This window comes from Leucoraja erinacea, chromosome 4 (assembly GCF_028641065.1).
Source record: "Leucoraja erinacea ecotype New England chromosome 4, Leri_hhj_1, whole genome shotgun sequence".
NCBI lineage: Eukaryota > Metazoa > Chordata > Chondrichthyes > Rajiformes > Rajidae > Leucoraja > Leucoraja erinaceus.
In genome coordinates this window covers 8,471,582-8,485,981 of record NC_073380.1, presented here as the reverse complement: position 1 = coordinate 8,485,981, position 14,400 = coordinate 8,471,582, and the positions used below count along the sequence as shown (strand labels likewise).

General features: G+C 41.9%; 1 protein-coding gene across 3 annotated transcripts in view; it reads right to left on the bottom strand.

Moving 5' to 3' along the window:
* Nucleotides 1-1,613: 1,613 nt before the first annotated feature.
* nbn (nibrin) overlaps nucleotides 1,614-14,400 on the bottom strand; it is a 63,381-nt gene continuing 50,594 nt past the window's right edge. For all 3 annotated transcript variants that reach the window (XM_055633632.1, XM_055633631.1, XM_055633633.1), the window contains one exon: nucleotides 1,614-2,905. In XM_055633632.1, the coding sequence (XP_055489607.1) occupies nucleotides 2,875-2,905 (31 nt within the window). In that variant the 3' untranslated portion in view covers nucleotides 1,614-2,874. The remainder of the gene's footprint in view (nucleotides 2,906-14,400) is intronic.

Sequence of the window (14,400 nt, the reverse complement as noted above, 5' to 3'; positions counted from 1 at the left end):
AAGTAAGATTATTTTATATTTGTTTCAGAATGGTTCAATCTATGATAACTGAAAATTTCATTCAGTTCTCTTAATTTTTAAGAAGGTTATGGGCTTTTGACTGTCCATGATCACAGCTTTTTTGTTATGTCCATAGAAAATCAATAGGGAACAAGATGCTAATTTCCGAGTATGAAAATGGCCATAACCTTTTTATTACTTGAGATATGAAAGTGAATTAGGTGTCAAATTAAACTTCTTTTTATGCTTTTCATTGCAGACTTGATTTTTTAAATCTCAAAATTTTGCTAGTAATTACGTATTGTCTTTCCCCTGACCGAAAGCAACAAAAGCTTTTCACTGTACCTCGGTATACTTGACAATAAACTTAAGTCAAAGTATGGTTCATAATTTATGATTAAGACATCAGCATACATATGAACGGATTAAAATTCTAAACATAGCTCTGCTGGATGCGAATAAAACAGTGTGTGGAATGACGTGACTAACAAATCTGAGAAATGGTTGGTTTTGCTGTAGAACTGTGGCAGCATTTAATCTGAGCAAAAGCCGAGCCTAATAATATCTGACCAGGTATAAATAAGAATACTTAGAAGTTACAGAATGCGTCCTTAAAGATCAACCACGTTGAATTTTGAATGGACAGCCCCAAACTTGTAATTCCTAACCTACATTAGTCAAGTGCTCAAACAGCAAAATTGATTTTAAAAAAGGTATTGACATTAACCCCGCCTCTTCCCTCCACAACTCTCTTGGGAGATAATAGTAAATACAAATTTACTGAAGCAGCTCCATGCTTACATGTTCCCTGCTCAATGCCTTAAAGAATCCAGAGAGAAAATAAATATCATGGTATAACTAAATATCATCTGGTTTTGTTTGAACCTCAATGAGGTTCAAATGACAACAAATAAATTGTATCATTGTTTCTTCCCTTTGGTAAATCTTCTTCAAAATATATTTCAGGAATGATTTTGGCAACTAACTTTGGTCACCTATCAAACATGCCAATTGTCTCTTCATTTTTTTTTTTATCATTGCAAAGAAACTTCAAAGTTTATTTAATTTAAGTTTAAAGATACAGCATGGAAACAGGCCCTTCACCCTACTGAGTCCACGCAGATGATCACAGCAGTTCTGTTATCCCACTTTCAAATCTGCTCTGTACACACCCTGGGAAATTTACAGAAGCCAATTAACTTGCAAATTTGCTTGTCTTTGGAATGTGGCAGGAAACTTACACGGTCACAGGAAGAACATGAAAACTCCACACAGGCAGCACCCAAGGTCAGGATCGAACCCAGGTCACTCGTGCTGTGAGGCAGCAGCTCTACCAGCTGCATTGCTGTGTCACCCAAAACAGTTCATAAAATAAAAAACACTTGGATTTTCAAAATAATTTGGAATAATTTGATGATCTCAGAATATCCTTTCTCTTTTGTTAGTTGCAGCAACACCTTGGCTATTTTCAATTTACAATTCTCTTAAACCCTGTGTGTTGATTTTGATTACCACTTGGTAACTGTAAAATCTGTTAAGCTTTGTGTAAATTTCCCATGTCAATATGTGAAATAATTATGTAAAAAAGGTAGATAAATGTCATAGACAACTCGTTCATAGAAATGTTTTATGATTTTACAGCAAATTGCACAAATATTTACTCTAATAATGCAGAATTGCCATAGCATTTGAAAGGTAAGAGAAACATTAATTTAACATGTCTCAACATGATAGGTTGCTTGACACATCCAAGTTATATCTTTGATTGCAGAATCTTCAATTGGATGGTAAAATGTATTGTAATAAAAGCAAAATAATTGTACAAAAGCAATTTTGGATCAAACATAAACTAACATGCAAGTGAAACAGGTCAGATTTCCTTCATGCAGATAATTTAGGTTTAGTTTAGAGATAGAGCGTGGAAACAAGTCCTTCGGCCCGCTAAGTCCACACCGACCAGCGATCCTCGTACACTTGCACTATCCTACTCGAGACAATTTACAATTTTTACCAAGTCAATTAACCTACAAACCTCTAAGTCTTTGGAATGTTGGAGGAAACCGGAGCTCCCGGGGGAAAAACCCACGCAGGTCATGGGGTGAACATACAACATCTGTACAGACAGCACACGCAGTCAGGATCGAAGCTGGATCTCTGGAGGTGTAAAGCAGCAAATCTAAAGCGGTGCCACTATGCCGCCCTACCCAGGTTATTAATGCACTTTAGTTCAGAAGCATGGAGGTCACAAAAACTCACATAATTCTATCTTTACAAATCTGACTCAAGCACAGTTGTAGTAAAACACCAATTTGTGGCATATATTTGGGAAGTTTAATGCATGTAAAGAAGGTTAAGTTCTTGCATATTTTAAACAATATCAACACTTATTGTGAATCAGATATTTAGTATATTTACATTGCATAATGACAATTCCCATGTGAATACATTAATTTGTCCGTCAATTCTGCTTCCGATTCTTCACAGACCATCACATAGCCCATTGAAGGGAGACACAAAATGCTGGAGTAACTCAGACAGAAGAAGGGTCTCGACCGAAACGTCACCCATACCTTCTCTCCAGAGAAGCAGCCTGTCCCGTTGAGTTACTCCTGCATTTTGTGTCGACCTTCGATTTAAACCAGCATCTGCAGTTCTTTCCTACACACGTAGTTCATTGATGTGGTCAACAGAAAAAACACACACACACAAAAAAAAAAAATGAGAACACAGCCAAACACAATTAGAAATAGCTGTAAACATTACAATAGGAAATCTTTCAGACTTTTGGGTGTCATGTCCAGCCACATACAACTGTTCTCTGAAGCTCAAGAAAAGGTTTGCTTGTTGCTACAGTGATCATTTTCCCCAATAGCATCATCTTCTTTTGATGGATTTAGGATTATATCTGAAAAATCAAGTAAAATAGTAAAGTAAAAATACAATATAGGTTAATTTTTATAGGTGAGAAAACAAAATAAAATAAGAATAAGACTTGCAGCAAGCTCCTTTATCTTAAACCCTTTAGTGTTCTGGTGCAATATATTCACCGTGTGAAATTATTTTGAAGCATTTTGAAACATTTACTAACCTCTGACTAAAGAAACTCCTCATCTCCTTCCTAAAGGCATGTCTTCTAATTCTGAGGCTATGACCTCCAGTCCTAGACTCTCCCACATGGAAACATCCCTTGCACATCCACTTGATCAAAGCCTTTCATTATTCAGTAAGTTTCAATAAGGTCCCCCCTCATCCTTCTAAACTCCAGCGAGATGAGGAGGAATTTCATTAGTCAGAGGGTGGTGAATCTGTGGAATTCTTCGTCACAGAAGGCTGTGGCCGCCAAGTCAGTAGATATATTTTAGGCAGAGATAGATAGATTCTTGATGGGTACGGGTGTCAGGGGTCATGGGGAGAAGGCAGGAAGATGGGATTAGAAGGGTGAGATAGATCAGCCATGATTGAATGGTGGAGTTGACTTGATGTGCGGACTGGCCTAATTCAGCTACTATCACATGATCTCCTTCTGAAACCCTGAATATGCAGAAGTTACGCACGTAGAGATAAACGCATACCCAAGTACAAGCAGTCCATAAACAAATTGACCTTAATCAGCTTTAACAAGAACATTACTGTTACATTTCTAGCTTCAAGCAACTATTATTTGATATGATTATACTGCCAAGACAAAGCTTTGCTTATCAACTTACACATGCAGTCATATTAAAACATGGGCATTTTGTGTTACATAGAAACATAGAAACTAGGTGCAGGAGGAGGCCATTCGGCCCTTCGAGCCAGCACCGCCATTCATTGTGATCATGGCTGATCGTCCCCAATCAATAACCCGTGCCTGCCTTATCCCAATATCCCTGGACTCCACAAGCCCCAGGAGCTTTATCGAACTCTCTCTTAAATCCATCCAGTACTTGGCCTCCACTGCCCTCTGTGGCAGGAATTCCATAATTTTGCAACTCTCTGGGTGAAAACGTTTTTTCTCACCTCAGTCTTAAATGACCTCCCCTTTATTCTAAGACTGTGGCCCCTGGTTCTGGACTCGCCCACCATTGGGAAATATTTTCCTGCATCTAGCTTGTCCAGTCCTTTTATAATTTTATACGCTTCTATAAGATCCCCCTCATCCTTCTAAACTCCAGTGAATACAAGCCTAGTCTTTTCAATCTTTCCTCATATGACAGTCCCGCCATCCCAGGGATCAATCTCGTGAACCTACGCTGCACTGCTTCAATCACAAGGATGTCCTTCCTCAAATTAGGAGAACAAAACTGTACACAATACCCCAGATGTGGTCTCACCAGAGCCCTATACAACTGCAGAAGAACCTCTTTACTCCTATACTGAAATCCTCTTGTTATGAAGGCCAAAATTCCATTAGCTTTCTTCACTGCCTGCTGTACCTGTAAGCCAACTTTCAGTGACCGGTGTACAAGGATGCCCAGGTCTCGCTGCACCTCCCCCATACCTAACCTAACCCCGTTGAGATAATAATCTGTCCCCTTGTTTTTGCCACCAAAGTGGATAACCTCACATTTATCTATATTATACTGCATCTGCCACGCATCTGCCCACTCACTCAACCTGTCCAGGTCACCCTGCAACCTCCTAACATCCTCTTCACAGCTCACACTGCCACCCAGCTTTGTGTCATCCGCAAACTTGTTAGTGTTGCTCTTAATTCCCTCTTCCAAATCATTAATATATATGGTAAACAGTTGCGGCCCCAACACCGAGCCTTGCGGCACTCCACTCGCCACTGCCTGCCATTCTGAAAAGGACCCGTTCACTCCCAGTCTTTGCTTCCGGTCTGCCAACCAATTTTCTATCCATGTCAACACCCTACCCCCAATACCATGTGCTCTAATTTTAGTCACCAGTCTCCCGTGCGGGACCTTATCAAAGGCTTTTTGACAGTCTAGATACACTACATCCACTTCATCCATTTTACTTGTTACATCCTCAAAAAACTGCAGAAGATTAGTCAAGCATGATTTCCCTTTCATAAATCCATGCGGACTAGGACTAATCCTTTTACTGCTATCCAAATGCCCCATTATAACCTCTTTAAAATTGACTCCAGCATCTTTCCCACCACCGAAGTCAGGCTAACTGGTCTGTTTCCCCGTTTTCTCTCTCGCTCCTTTCTTGAAAAGTGGGATAACATTAGCTATCCTCCAATCCACAGGAACTGATCCCGAATCTATTGAACATTGGAAAATGATCACCAATGCGTCCACTATTTCTAGAGCCACCTCCCCGAGGACCCTGGGATGCAGACCATCAGGTCCAGGGGATATATCATCCTTCAGTCCCATTAGCCTAACCAATACTATTTTTCGCCTAATTTTCTTTCAGTTCCTCTACCCCTTTAGATCCTCTGTCCTCCAGTACATCTGGGAGATTGTTTGTGTCTTCCTTAGTGAAGACAGATCCGAAATACCTATTCAACTCTTCTGCCATTTCCTTGTTGCCCATAATAATTTCACCCGTGTCTGCCTTCAAAGGACCTACATTTGACTTTGATACTCTTTTTCCCTTAACTTATCTAAAGAAGCTTTTACTGTCCTTCTTTATATTCCTGGCCAGCTTCCCCTCATACTTCATCTTTTCAGCCCGTATTGCCCGTTTTGTTTCCTTCTGTTGTCCTATGAAAGTTTCCCAATCCTTTGGCTTCCGGCTACTCTTTGCTGTGTTATACATCTTTTCTTTTAGTTTTATTCTATCCCTAACTTCTCTTGTCAGCCACGGTTGCCTCCTACTCCCCTTAGAATCTTTCTTCCTTTTTCGAATGAAATGATCCTGCGTCTTCCGGATTATGCCCAGAAATTCCTGCCATTGCTGTTCCACCGTCATTCCTGCTAGGATCCCTTTCCAGTCTACCTTGGCAAGCTCCTCCCTCATGCCCATAGTCCCCTGTGTTCAACTGCATCACTGACACTTCCGATTTAACGTTCTCCTTCTCAAATTGCAGGTTAAAACTAATCATATTATGATCACTACCTCCAAGCGGTTCCTTTACCTCGAGTTCTCTTATCATATCTGGTTCATTGGACAACACTAAATCCAGAATTGCCTTTTCTCTGGTCGGCTCCATTACAAGCTGCTCTAAGAATCTTGTTTGACTTGTTTCAGTCCTATAATTTCTTAAACATGGGATATCTTCCCTTCTATCAAGTTAATCCCTTGCAAGGTGAGTGCACAACACTGAATACTTGATACTAGACATAACTAGCATACAGTATGCATTTTTATTTAACATTTTCGATGACTCCTCCATTTAACTAGAGTTTTTGTCCCGAACTAAACTGGAACTATAATTTATACTCCAAAGTGGTAAATCTCTATCATGTTTAGTTTACTAAACATGATAGAGATTTACTACTTTGGAGTATAAATTATAGTTCTAGAGACCCGGGTTCGATCCTGACTACTGATGCTGTCTATACGGAGTTTGTACGTTCTCCACGTGACCTGCGTGGGTTTCTCCGAAAGCTTCGGTTTCCTCCCACACTCCCAAGATGTACAGGTTTGATCCTCCCACACTCCCAAGATGTACAGGTTTGTAGCTATGTAAAATTGTTCCTAGTGTGTGTAGGATAGTGTTAAATGTGTGGGGATCACTGGTCGGTGCGGACTCGGTGGGCTGAAGGGCCTGTTTCTGTGCTGTATCTCTTAGCTATAAATTAAACCAAACTGTAATATTGTTCCTATAGATGATTCATTCTACATTCACTAATTATTCAAAGGATAGTTGAGATTGGTAACACACCAACAAACTGGACTTGAATTTAAATGAATATAATTTAAGTACGTTACATCCTTTGTATCCAACATATCTCATTGAATTTAAACAGAAGATTGGCATTACTGCAAAAACAGAGAATTTACTTTGAAAGCAAACTGGCTTTATTGGCTGGTTTCAAAGAAGCTTCAGGAGGGTGAGAAAACAAGTGTTGCCAAGCAGCACGAGAAAAGGGAGAAAACTGCAAAATACTGCTGTCAAATGGAATATCCATTAGTGAGGCCTGAGCCTCGATTGCTTAACAGAATTCAGTGATGCATTACTGTATCCAGTTAAAACTAATCTATGGGATTCTGGATTGAAACAGAATACATGCAGTTAAATGTCAATTTTTATAATTGTCCAACATTGGAAAAATGCTTGAAAAGAATATGTTTATAGAAAGTTGTAGATAATATAGTGGAGAGTATAGTCTTTCTCATTAATCTCCGAACAGCTTGATGGTATCAGGGAAAGACAAAATGCTGGAGCAACTCAGAAGGTCAGGCAGCACAACTGGAGTACATGTCTTGGTAACGTTTCATATCGGGACCCTGCTTCAGACTGGGGCGCTGAGTTACTCCAGCATTTTGTGTCTTTCCTTGGTAAACCAGCATCTGCAGTTCCTTGTTTCTACAGATGGTATTAGGGGCAAGACAAGGAATTTCTGGTGCGACTCAAAGGTATCCTGTGTGACGAACGGCAAAATGTTTTGCCTCATCGGTTTCCTTCATGATTTTGTAAAAAGATATGATAACTGGGAAACTGCAATCAACAAAATATGAACTTGGAAAACACAAATGGTTTTCAACTATTTGACATGTACACACAAGTTGTTCAAAGTCATGTGCACCAGAAAAATGTTGAAGGAAAAGCTTAATCTTCATCAGTTATACTGGTCTTGACAAAAAACAGAAAATAAAAAGTGCTGCATCCTTGAAGAGTATAACCATATAACAATTACAGCACAGAAACAGGCCATCTTGGCCCTTCTAGTCCGTGCCGAACACATACTCTCACCTAGTCCCATCTACCTGCACTCAGCGCATAACCCTCCATTCCTTTCCCGTCCATATACCTATCCAATTTATTTTTAAATGATAAAAACGAACCTGCCTTCACCACTTTCACTGGAAGCTCATTCCACACAGCTACCACTCTCCGAGTAAAGAAGATCCCCCTCATGTTGCCCCTAAACTTTTGTCCCTTAATTCTCAAATCATGTCCTCTTGTTTGAATCTTCCCTACTCTCAATGGAAAAAGCTTATCCACATCAACTCTGTCTATCCCTCTCATAATTTTAAAGACCTCTATCAAGTCCCCCCTTAACCTTCTGCGCTCCAAAGAATAAAGGTGCTGAAACCCAGGCAACATTTTAGTAAATTTCCTCTGTATTCTCTCTATTTTGTTGACATCTTTCCTATAATTTGGCGATCAGAATTGTACACCATATTCCAGTATTGGCCTCACCAATGCCTTGTACAATTTTAATATTACATCCCAACTTCTGTACTCAATGCTCTGATTTATAAAGGCCAGCACACCAAAAGCTTTCTTTACCACCCTATCTACATGAGATTCCACCTTCAGGGAATTATGCACAGTTATTCCTATCCCACTGATCAACTGCATTCCTCAATTCGCTACCATTTACCATGTACTTCCTATTTTGATTTGTCCTGCCAAGATGTAGCACCTCACACTTATCAGCATTAAACTCCATCTGCCATCTTTCAGCCCACTCTTCCAAATGGCCTAAATCTCTCTGTAGACTTTGAAAATCTACGTCATTATCCACAACACCACCTATCTTAGTATCATCTGCATACTTACTAATCCAATTTACCACACCATCATCCAGATCATTGATGTATATGACAAACAACAGTGGACCCAACACAGATCCCTGAGGCACCCCACTAGTCACCGGCCTCCAACCTGACAAACAGTTGTCCACCATTACTCTCTGGTATCTCTCATTCCGCCACTGTTGAATCCATCTTGCTATTAATACCCAACAATTGAACCTTCTTAACCAACCTTCCATGTGGAACCTTGTCAAAGGCCTTACTGAAGTCCATATAGACAACATCCATCGCTTTACCCTCATCAATACCCTCGTCAAACATGACCTTCCAGGCACAAATCCATGTTGACTGTTCTTAATCAGACCCTGTTTATCCAGATGATTATATATATATTATCTCTAAGTATCCTTTCCATTAATTTGCCCACCACTGACGTCCAACTAACAGGTCTATAATTGCTAGGTTTACTCTTAGAACCCTTTTTAAACAATGGAACAACATGCGCAGTACGCCAATCCTCCGGCACCATTACCGTTTCTAATGACATTTGAAATATTTCTGTCATAGCCCCTGCTATTTCTAAACTAACTTCCCTCAATGTCCTAGGGAATACCCTGTCAGGACCTGGAGACTTATCCACTTTTATATTTTTCAAAAGTGTCAGTGCATCTTCTTCTTTGATCTTCATAGTTTCGATAGCTACCCTACTTGTTTCCCTTACCTCACATAATTCAATATAGTTCTCCTTGGTGAATACCGAAGAAAATAAATTTATTTCTTAAGATTCTTTTTACATTCTTTATACTCAAGCATTTCATTTACTCCATACTGCCTATAATTATTGTAGATCTCTCTCTTTTTCTGAACCGTGTCCAATTTCCCTTGAAAACCATGGCTCTTTCCAATTATTACTCTTTTCTTTCAACCGAACAGGGACATAAAGATTCTGTACACTTAAAATTTCACTTATAAATGTCCTCCATTTCTCTACTACATCCTTCCCATAAAACAAAATGTCCCAATTCACTCCTTTTAAATCATTTCACATCTCCTCAAAGTTAGCCTTTCTCCAATCAAAAATCTCAACCCTTGGTCCAGTTCTGACCTTCTCCATAATTATATTGAAACTAATGGTATTGTGATCACTGGATCCAAAGTGCTCCCCAACACATACCTCCGCCACCTGACCTGTCTCATTTCCTAACAGGAGGTCCAGCACTGCCCCTTCTCTAGTAGGTACTTCTAGGTATTGCTGCAAAGAACTATCCTGCACACATTTTCCAAACTCCAAACCATCCAGCCCTTTTACAGAATGTGTTTCCCAGTCTATGTGTGGAAAATTGAAATCTCCCACAATCACTACCTTATGCTTACTACTAATATCTGCTATCTCCTTACATATTTGCTCTTCCAATTCTCGCTCCCCATTAGCGGGTCTATAATACACCCCTATAAGTGTTGATACACCTTTCCCATTTCTCAGTTCCACCCAAATAGCCTCCCTAGATGAGCCCTCTAATCTATCCTGCCAAAGCAGTGCTGTAATATCTTCCCTGACAAGCAATGCAACATCTCCACCTCTTGCCCCTCCAATTCTATCGCACCTGAAGCAACGAAATCCTAGAATATTTAGTTTCCAATCACAGCCCTCCTGCAACCATGTTTCACTAATCGCCACAACATCATACTTCCAGGTGTCAATCCAGGCTCTAAGCTCATCCACCTTTCTTACAATGCTTCTAGCATTAAAATATACCCATTTAAAAAAACCCACCCCCTCTTATTCTCTGTTTATTATCTATTTCTTCTTGCTCCCCTACGTAAATCACAAAATAAACACGCTCTGTTTAATCTTGACAGTCTAAAAAAAAAACTGCGTGCAAACAAGTCGACAAGACAATTTTAAGAAGCCACATTCAAAGAAATGAAAAGCAACTATCACAAGTATATCAACAAAATATTGCAATAATAATGGGAACTAAGTAAGGGATACACATTGAGGTCAGTGCAAGCGAAAAAGAAACTGAGCTAATATGGGAAGGGAGCAAGATTTTCAGAGAGTATGTGACCTACCACAGAGTGATTGAAACCCAAGGAACTGGGCTGGGTGAAAGGTGTAGCTGGAGGGAGGATTAGACAAGAGGAGGGATGTCGGCAGATGGTGGCAGGGGAATGTTGGGGTATTTGAGTACATCAAGAGAGTCAAGAGTCAAGAGTCAAGAGAGAGTCAAGAGTCAATTTAATTGTCATTTGGACCCCTGGAGGTCCAAACGAAATGCCGTTTCTGCAGCCATACATTACACACAAATAGACCCCAGACACAACATAATTACATTTTACATAAACATCCATCACATAGCTGTGATGGAAGGCCAAAAAAACTTATCTCTCCACTGCACTCTCCCCCCCCCCCCGATGTCAGAGTCAAAGTCAAAGCCCCCAGCTGGCGATGGCGATTGTCCCGCGGCCATTGAAGCCACGCCGGGTGGTGCGAGGTCGCATACCGGGTCTTGGTGTTAGAGCCCCCGTGTGTGCGCTCGCAGTGTCCCGCGGCCATTCCAGCCGCGCGGGGCGGTGTAGTGAGGCCCCGCTCCAGGAGCTCTTCAACCCCGCAACTCGGGCGGGAGAATTCGCCGTTGCAGGAGCCCCGAAAAGCGGTCTCCCTCCAGGGAGCCGCGGGCTCCCCGGTGCCGTCGTCCGCAGACCCGCAGCAGCAGCCTCCGACTCAGCAGCGGCATCGGCAGCAGCAGCAGCAGCGCTCCTCCACCGCTCCACCCGCTCCGGACTCGGCCAGCCCCGCGACGGCGACGGTGAGTAGCACCAGAGTCCCCGGCTTCTTCCTGTTGGAGGCCGCTCCTCGTTGCGGCCCCAACGACAACGGAAACCCGACGAGAAAAGGTCGGGTCTCCAGTGCAGGGAGAGATTTAAAAAGTTTCCCCCCCCCCTCCCTCCCACCCCCACCTCCCCACACACACACACCCCAACAAAAAAATAACAAAAACTACATTAAAACACAGACAGAAAATAATAAAAACGCGGACAGACTGCAGAGGCCGCTGCTGGCCAGAGCCGCGCCGCCTACCGGAGAATATTGAGAATACATCATTTGAGAATAGGGAGGCAGAAGGGTGGGAAGAATTTTCAGTTTCAGAGAGATACAGCACAGAAACAGGGCCTTCAGCCCAGAGTCTATTACAACCACTAAGCACGCATGTTGACACTAATCCTGCCCTGGTCCATTTTATTCTTCCAATTTTCCCATCAACCCTCCTCCAACCCCCAATTCTAACATTGGAGACTCGATAAATATGAGATGGAGAAATAGGGTAGACAGTTGGTACCTTTTTTCCGGGATGGAAATACTCAATACTAGAGGTGAAAGGTGATATGCGTAGGGAATTAAAAGTAATGTATATGAATGCGCAAAGTATAAGAAGTAAAGTAGATGAGCTTGAGGCTCAGTTAGAGGTTGGTAGATATGACATTGTGGGGATTACTGAGACGTGGCTGCAGGAGGATCGGGCCTGGGAAATTTATATTCAGGGTTATACATCCTCTAGAAAGGATTGGCAGGTGGGCAGAGGAGGGGGGGTAGCTCTGCTGGTGAGGGATGGAATTCAGTCCCGTGCGAGGGAAGACATAGGGATTGACAAGGTAGTCACTGTGGATTGAGTTGAGGAATTGCAAAGGCAAGAAGACATTAATTGGTGTTATTTACAGACCCCCAAATAGTAGCACGGATGTAGGGTGTAAGTTGCAGCAGGAGTTAAAACTGGCATGTAACAAAGGTAATGCCACTATGGTGATGGGGGATTTCAATATGCAGGTAGACTGGGAAAAGCAGGTTGGTTCAGGACCCAAAGAAAGAGAGTTTGTAGAATGCCTCGGAGATAGATTCTTAGAGCAGCTTGTAATGCAGCCGACCAGAGAAAAGGCAATTCCGGATTTAGTGTTGTCCAATGAACCAGATATAAGAGAACTCAAGGTAAAGGAACCGCTTGGAGGTAGTGATCATAATATGATTAGTTTTAATCTGCAATTTGAGAAGGAGAAGGTTAAATCGGAAGTGTCAGTGATGCAGTTGAACACAGGGGACTATGAAGGCATGAGAGGGGAGTTGGCCAAGGTAGACTGGAAAGGGATCCTAGCAGGAATGACGGTGGAACAGCAATGGCAGGAATTTCTGGGCATAATCCGGAAGACGCAGGATCATTTCATTCCAAAAAGGAAGAAAGATTCTAAGGGGAGTAGGAGGCAACTGTGGCTGACAAGAGACGTTAGGGATAGTATAAAACTAAAAGAAAAGATGTATAACACAGCAAAGAGTAGCCGTAAGCCAGAGGGTTGGGAAACTTTCATAGAACAGAAGGAAACAAAATGGGCAATATGGGCTGAAAAGATGAAGTATGAAGGGAAGCTGGCCAGGAATATAAAGAAGGACAGTAAAAACTTCTTTAGATATGTTAAGGGAAAAAGAGTAGCAAAGTCAAATGTTGGTCCCTTGAAGGCAGACACGGGTGAAATTATTATGGGCAACAAAGAAATGGCAGAAGAGTTGAATAGGTACTTCGGATCTGTCTTCACTAAGGAAGACACAAAATCTCCCAGATGTACTGGATGACAGAGGACCTAAGGGGGTAGAGGAACTGAAAGAAATTTTCATTAGGTGAGAAATAGTATTGGGTAGGCTAATGGCACTGAAGGATGATAAATCCCCTGGGCCTGATGGTCTGCATCCCAGGGTCCTCAGGGAGGTGGCTCAAGAAATAATGGACGCATTGGGGATCATTTTCCAATGTTCAATAGATTCAGGATCAGTTCCTGTGGATTGGAGGATAGCTAACGTTATCCCACTTTTCAAGAAAGGAGCGAGAGAGAAAACGGGGAATTACAGACCAGTTAGCCTGACTTTGGTGGTGGGAAAGAAGCTGGAGTCAATTATTAAAGATGTAATAATGGGGCATTTGGATAGCAGTAAAAGGATTAGTCCAAGTCAACATGGATTTATGATAAGGAAATCATGCTTGACTAATCTTCTGGAATTTTTTGAGGATGTGACAAGTAAAATGGATAAAGGGGTGCCAGTGGATGTAGTGTATCTAGACTTTCAGAAAGCCTTTGATAAGGTCCCGCACGGAAGGCTGGTGACTAAAATTAGAGCACATGGTATTGTGGGTAGGGTGTTGACATGGATAGAAAATTGGTTGGCAGACCGGAAGCAAAAAGTAGGAGTGAACGGGTCCTTTTCAGGATGGCAGGCAGTGGCGAATGGAGTGCCGCAAGGCTCGGTGTTGGGGCCACAACTGTTTACCATATATATTAATGATTTGGAAGAGGGAATTAGGAGCAACACTAGCAAGTTTGCGGATGACACAAAACTGGGTGGCAGTGTGAACAGTGAAGAGGATGTTAGGAGGTTGCAGGGTGACTTGGACAGGTTGAGTAAGTGGGCAGATGCGTGGCAGATGCAGTATAATATAGATAAATGCGAGGTTATCCACTTTGGCGGCAAAAACAAGGGGGCAGATTATTATCTCAATGGGGTTAGTTTAGGTAAGGGGGAGGTGCAGCGAGACCTGGGTGTCCTTGTACACCGGTCACTGAAAGTTGGCTTACAGGTACAGCAGGCAGTGAAGAAAGCTAATGGAATGTTGGCCGCCATAACAAGAGGATTTCAGTATAGGAATAAAGAAGTTCTTCTCCAGTTGTATAGGGCTCTGGTGAGACCACATCTGGAGTATTGTGTACAGTTTTGGTCTCCTAATTTGAGGAAGGACATCCTTGTGATTGAGGCAG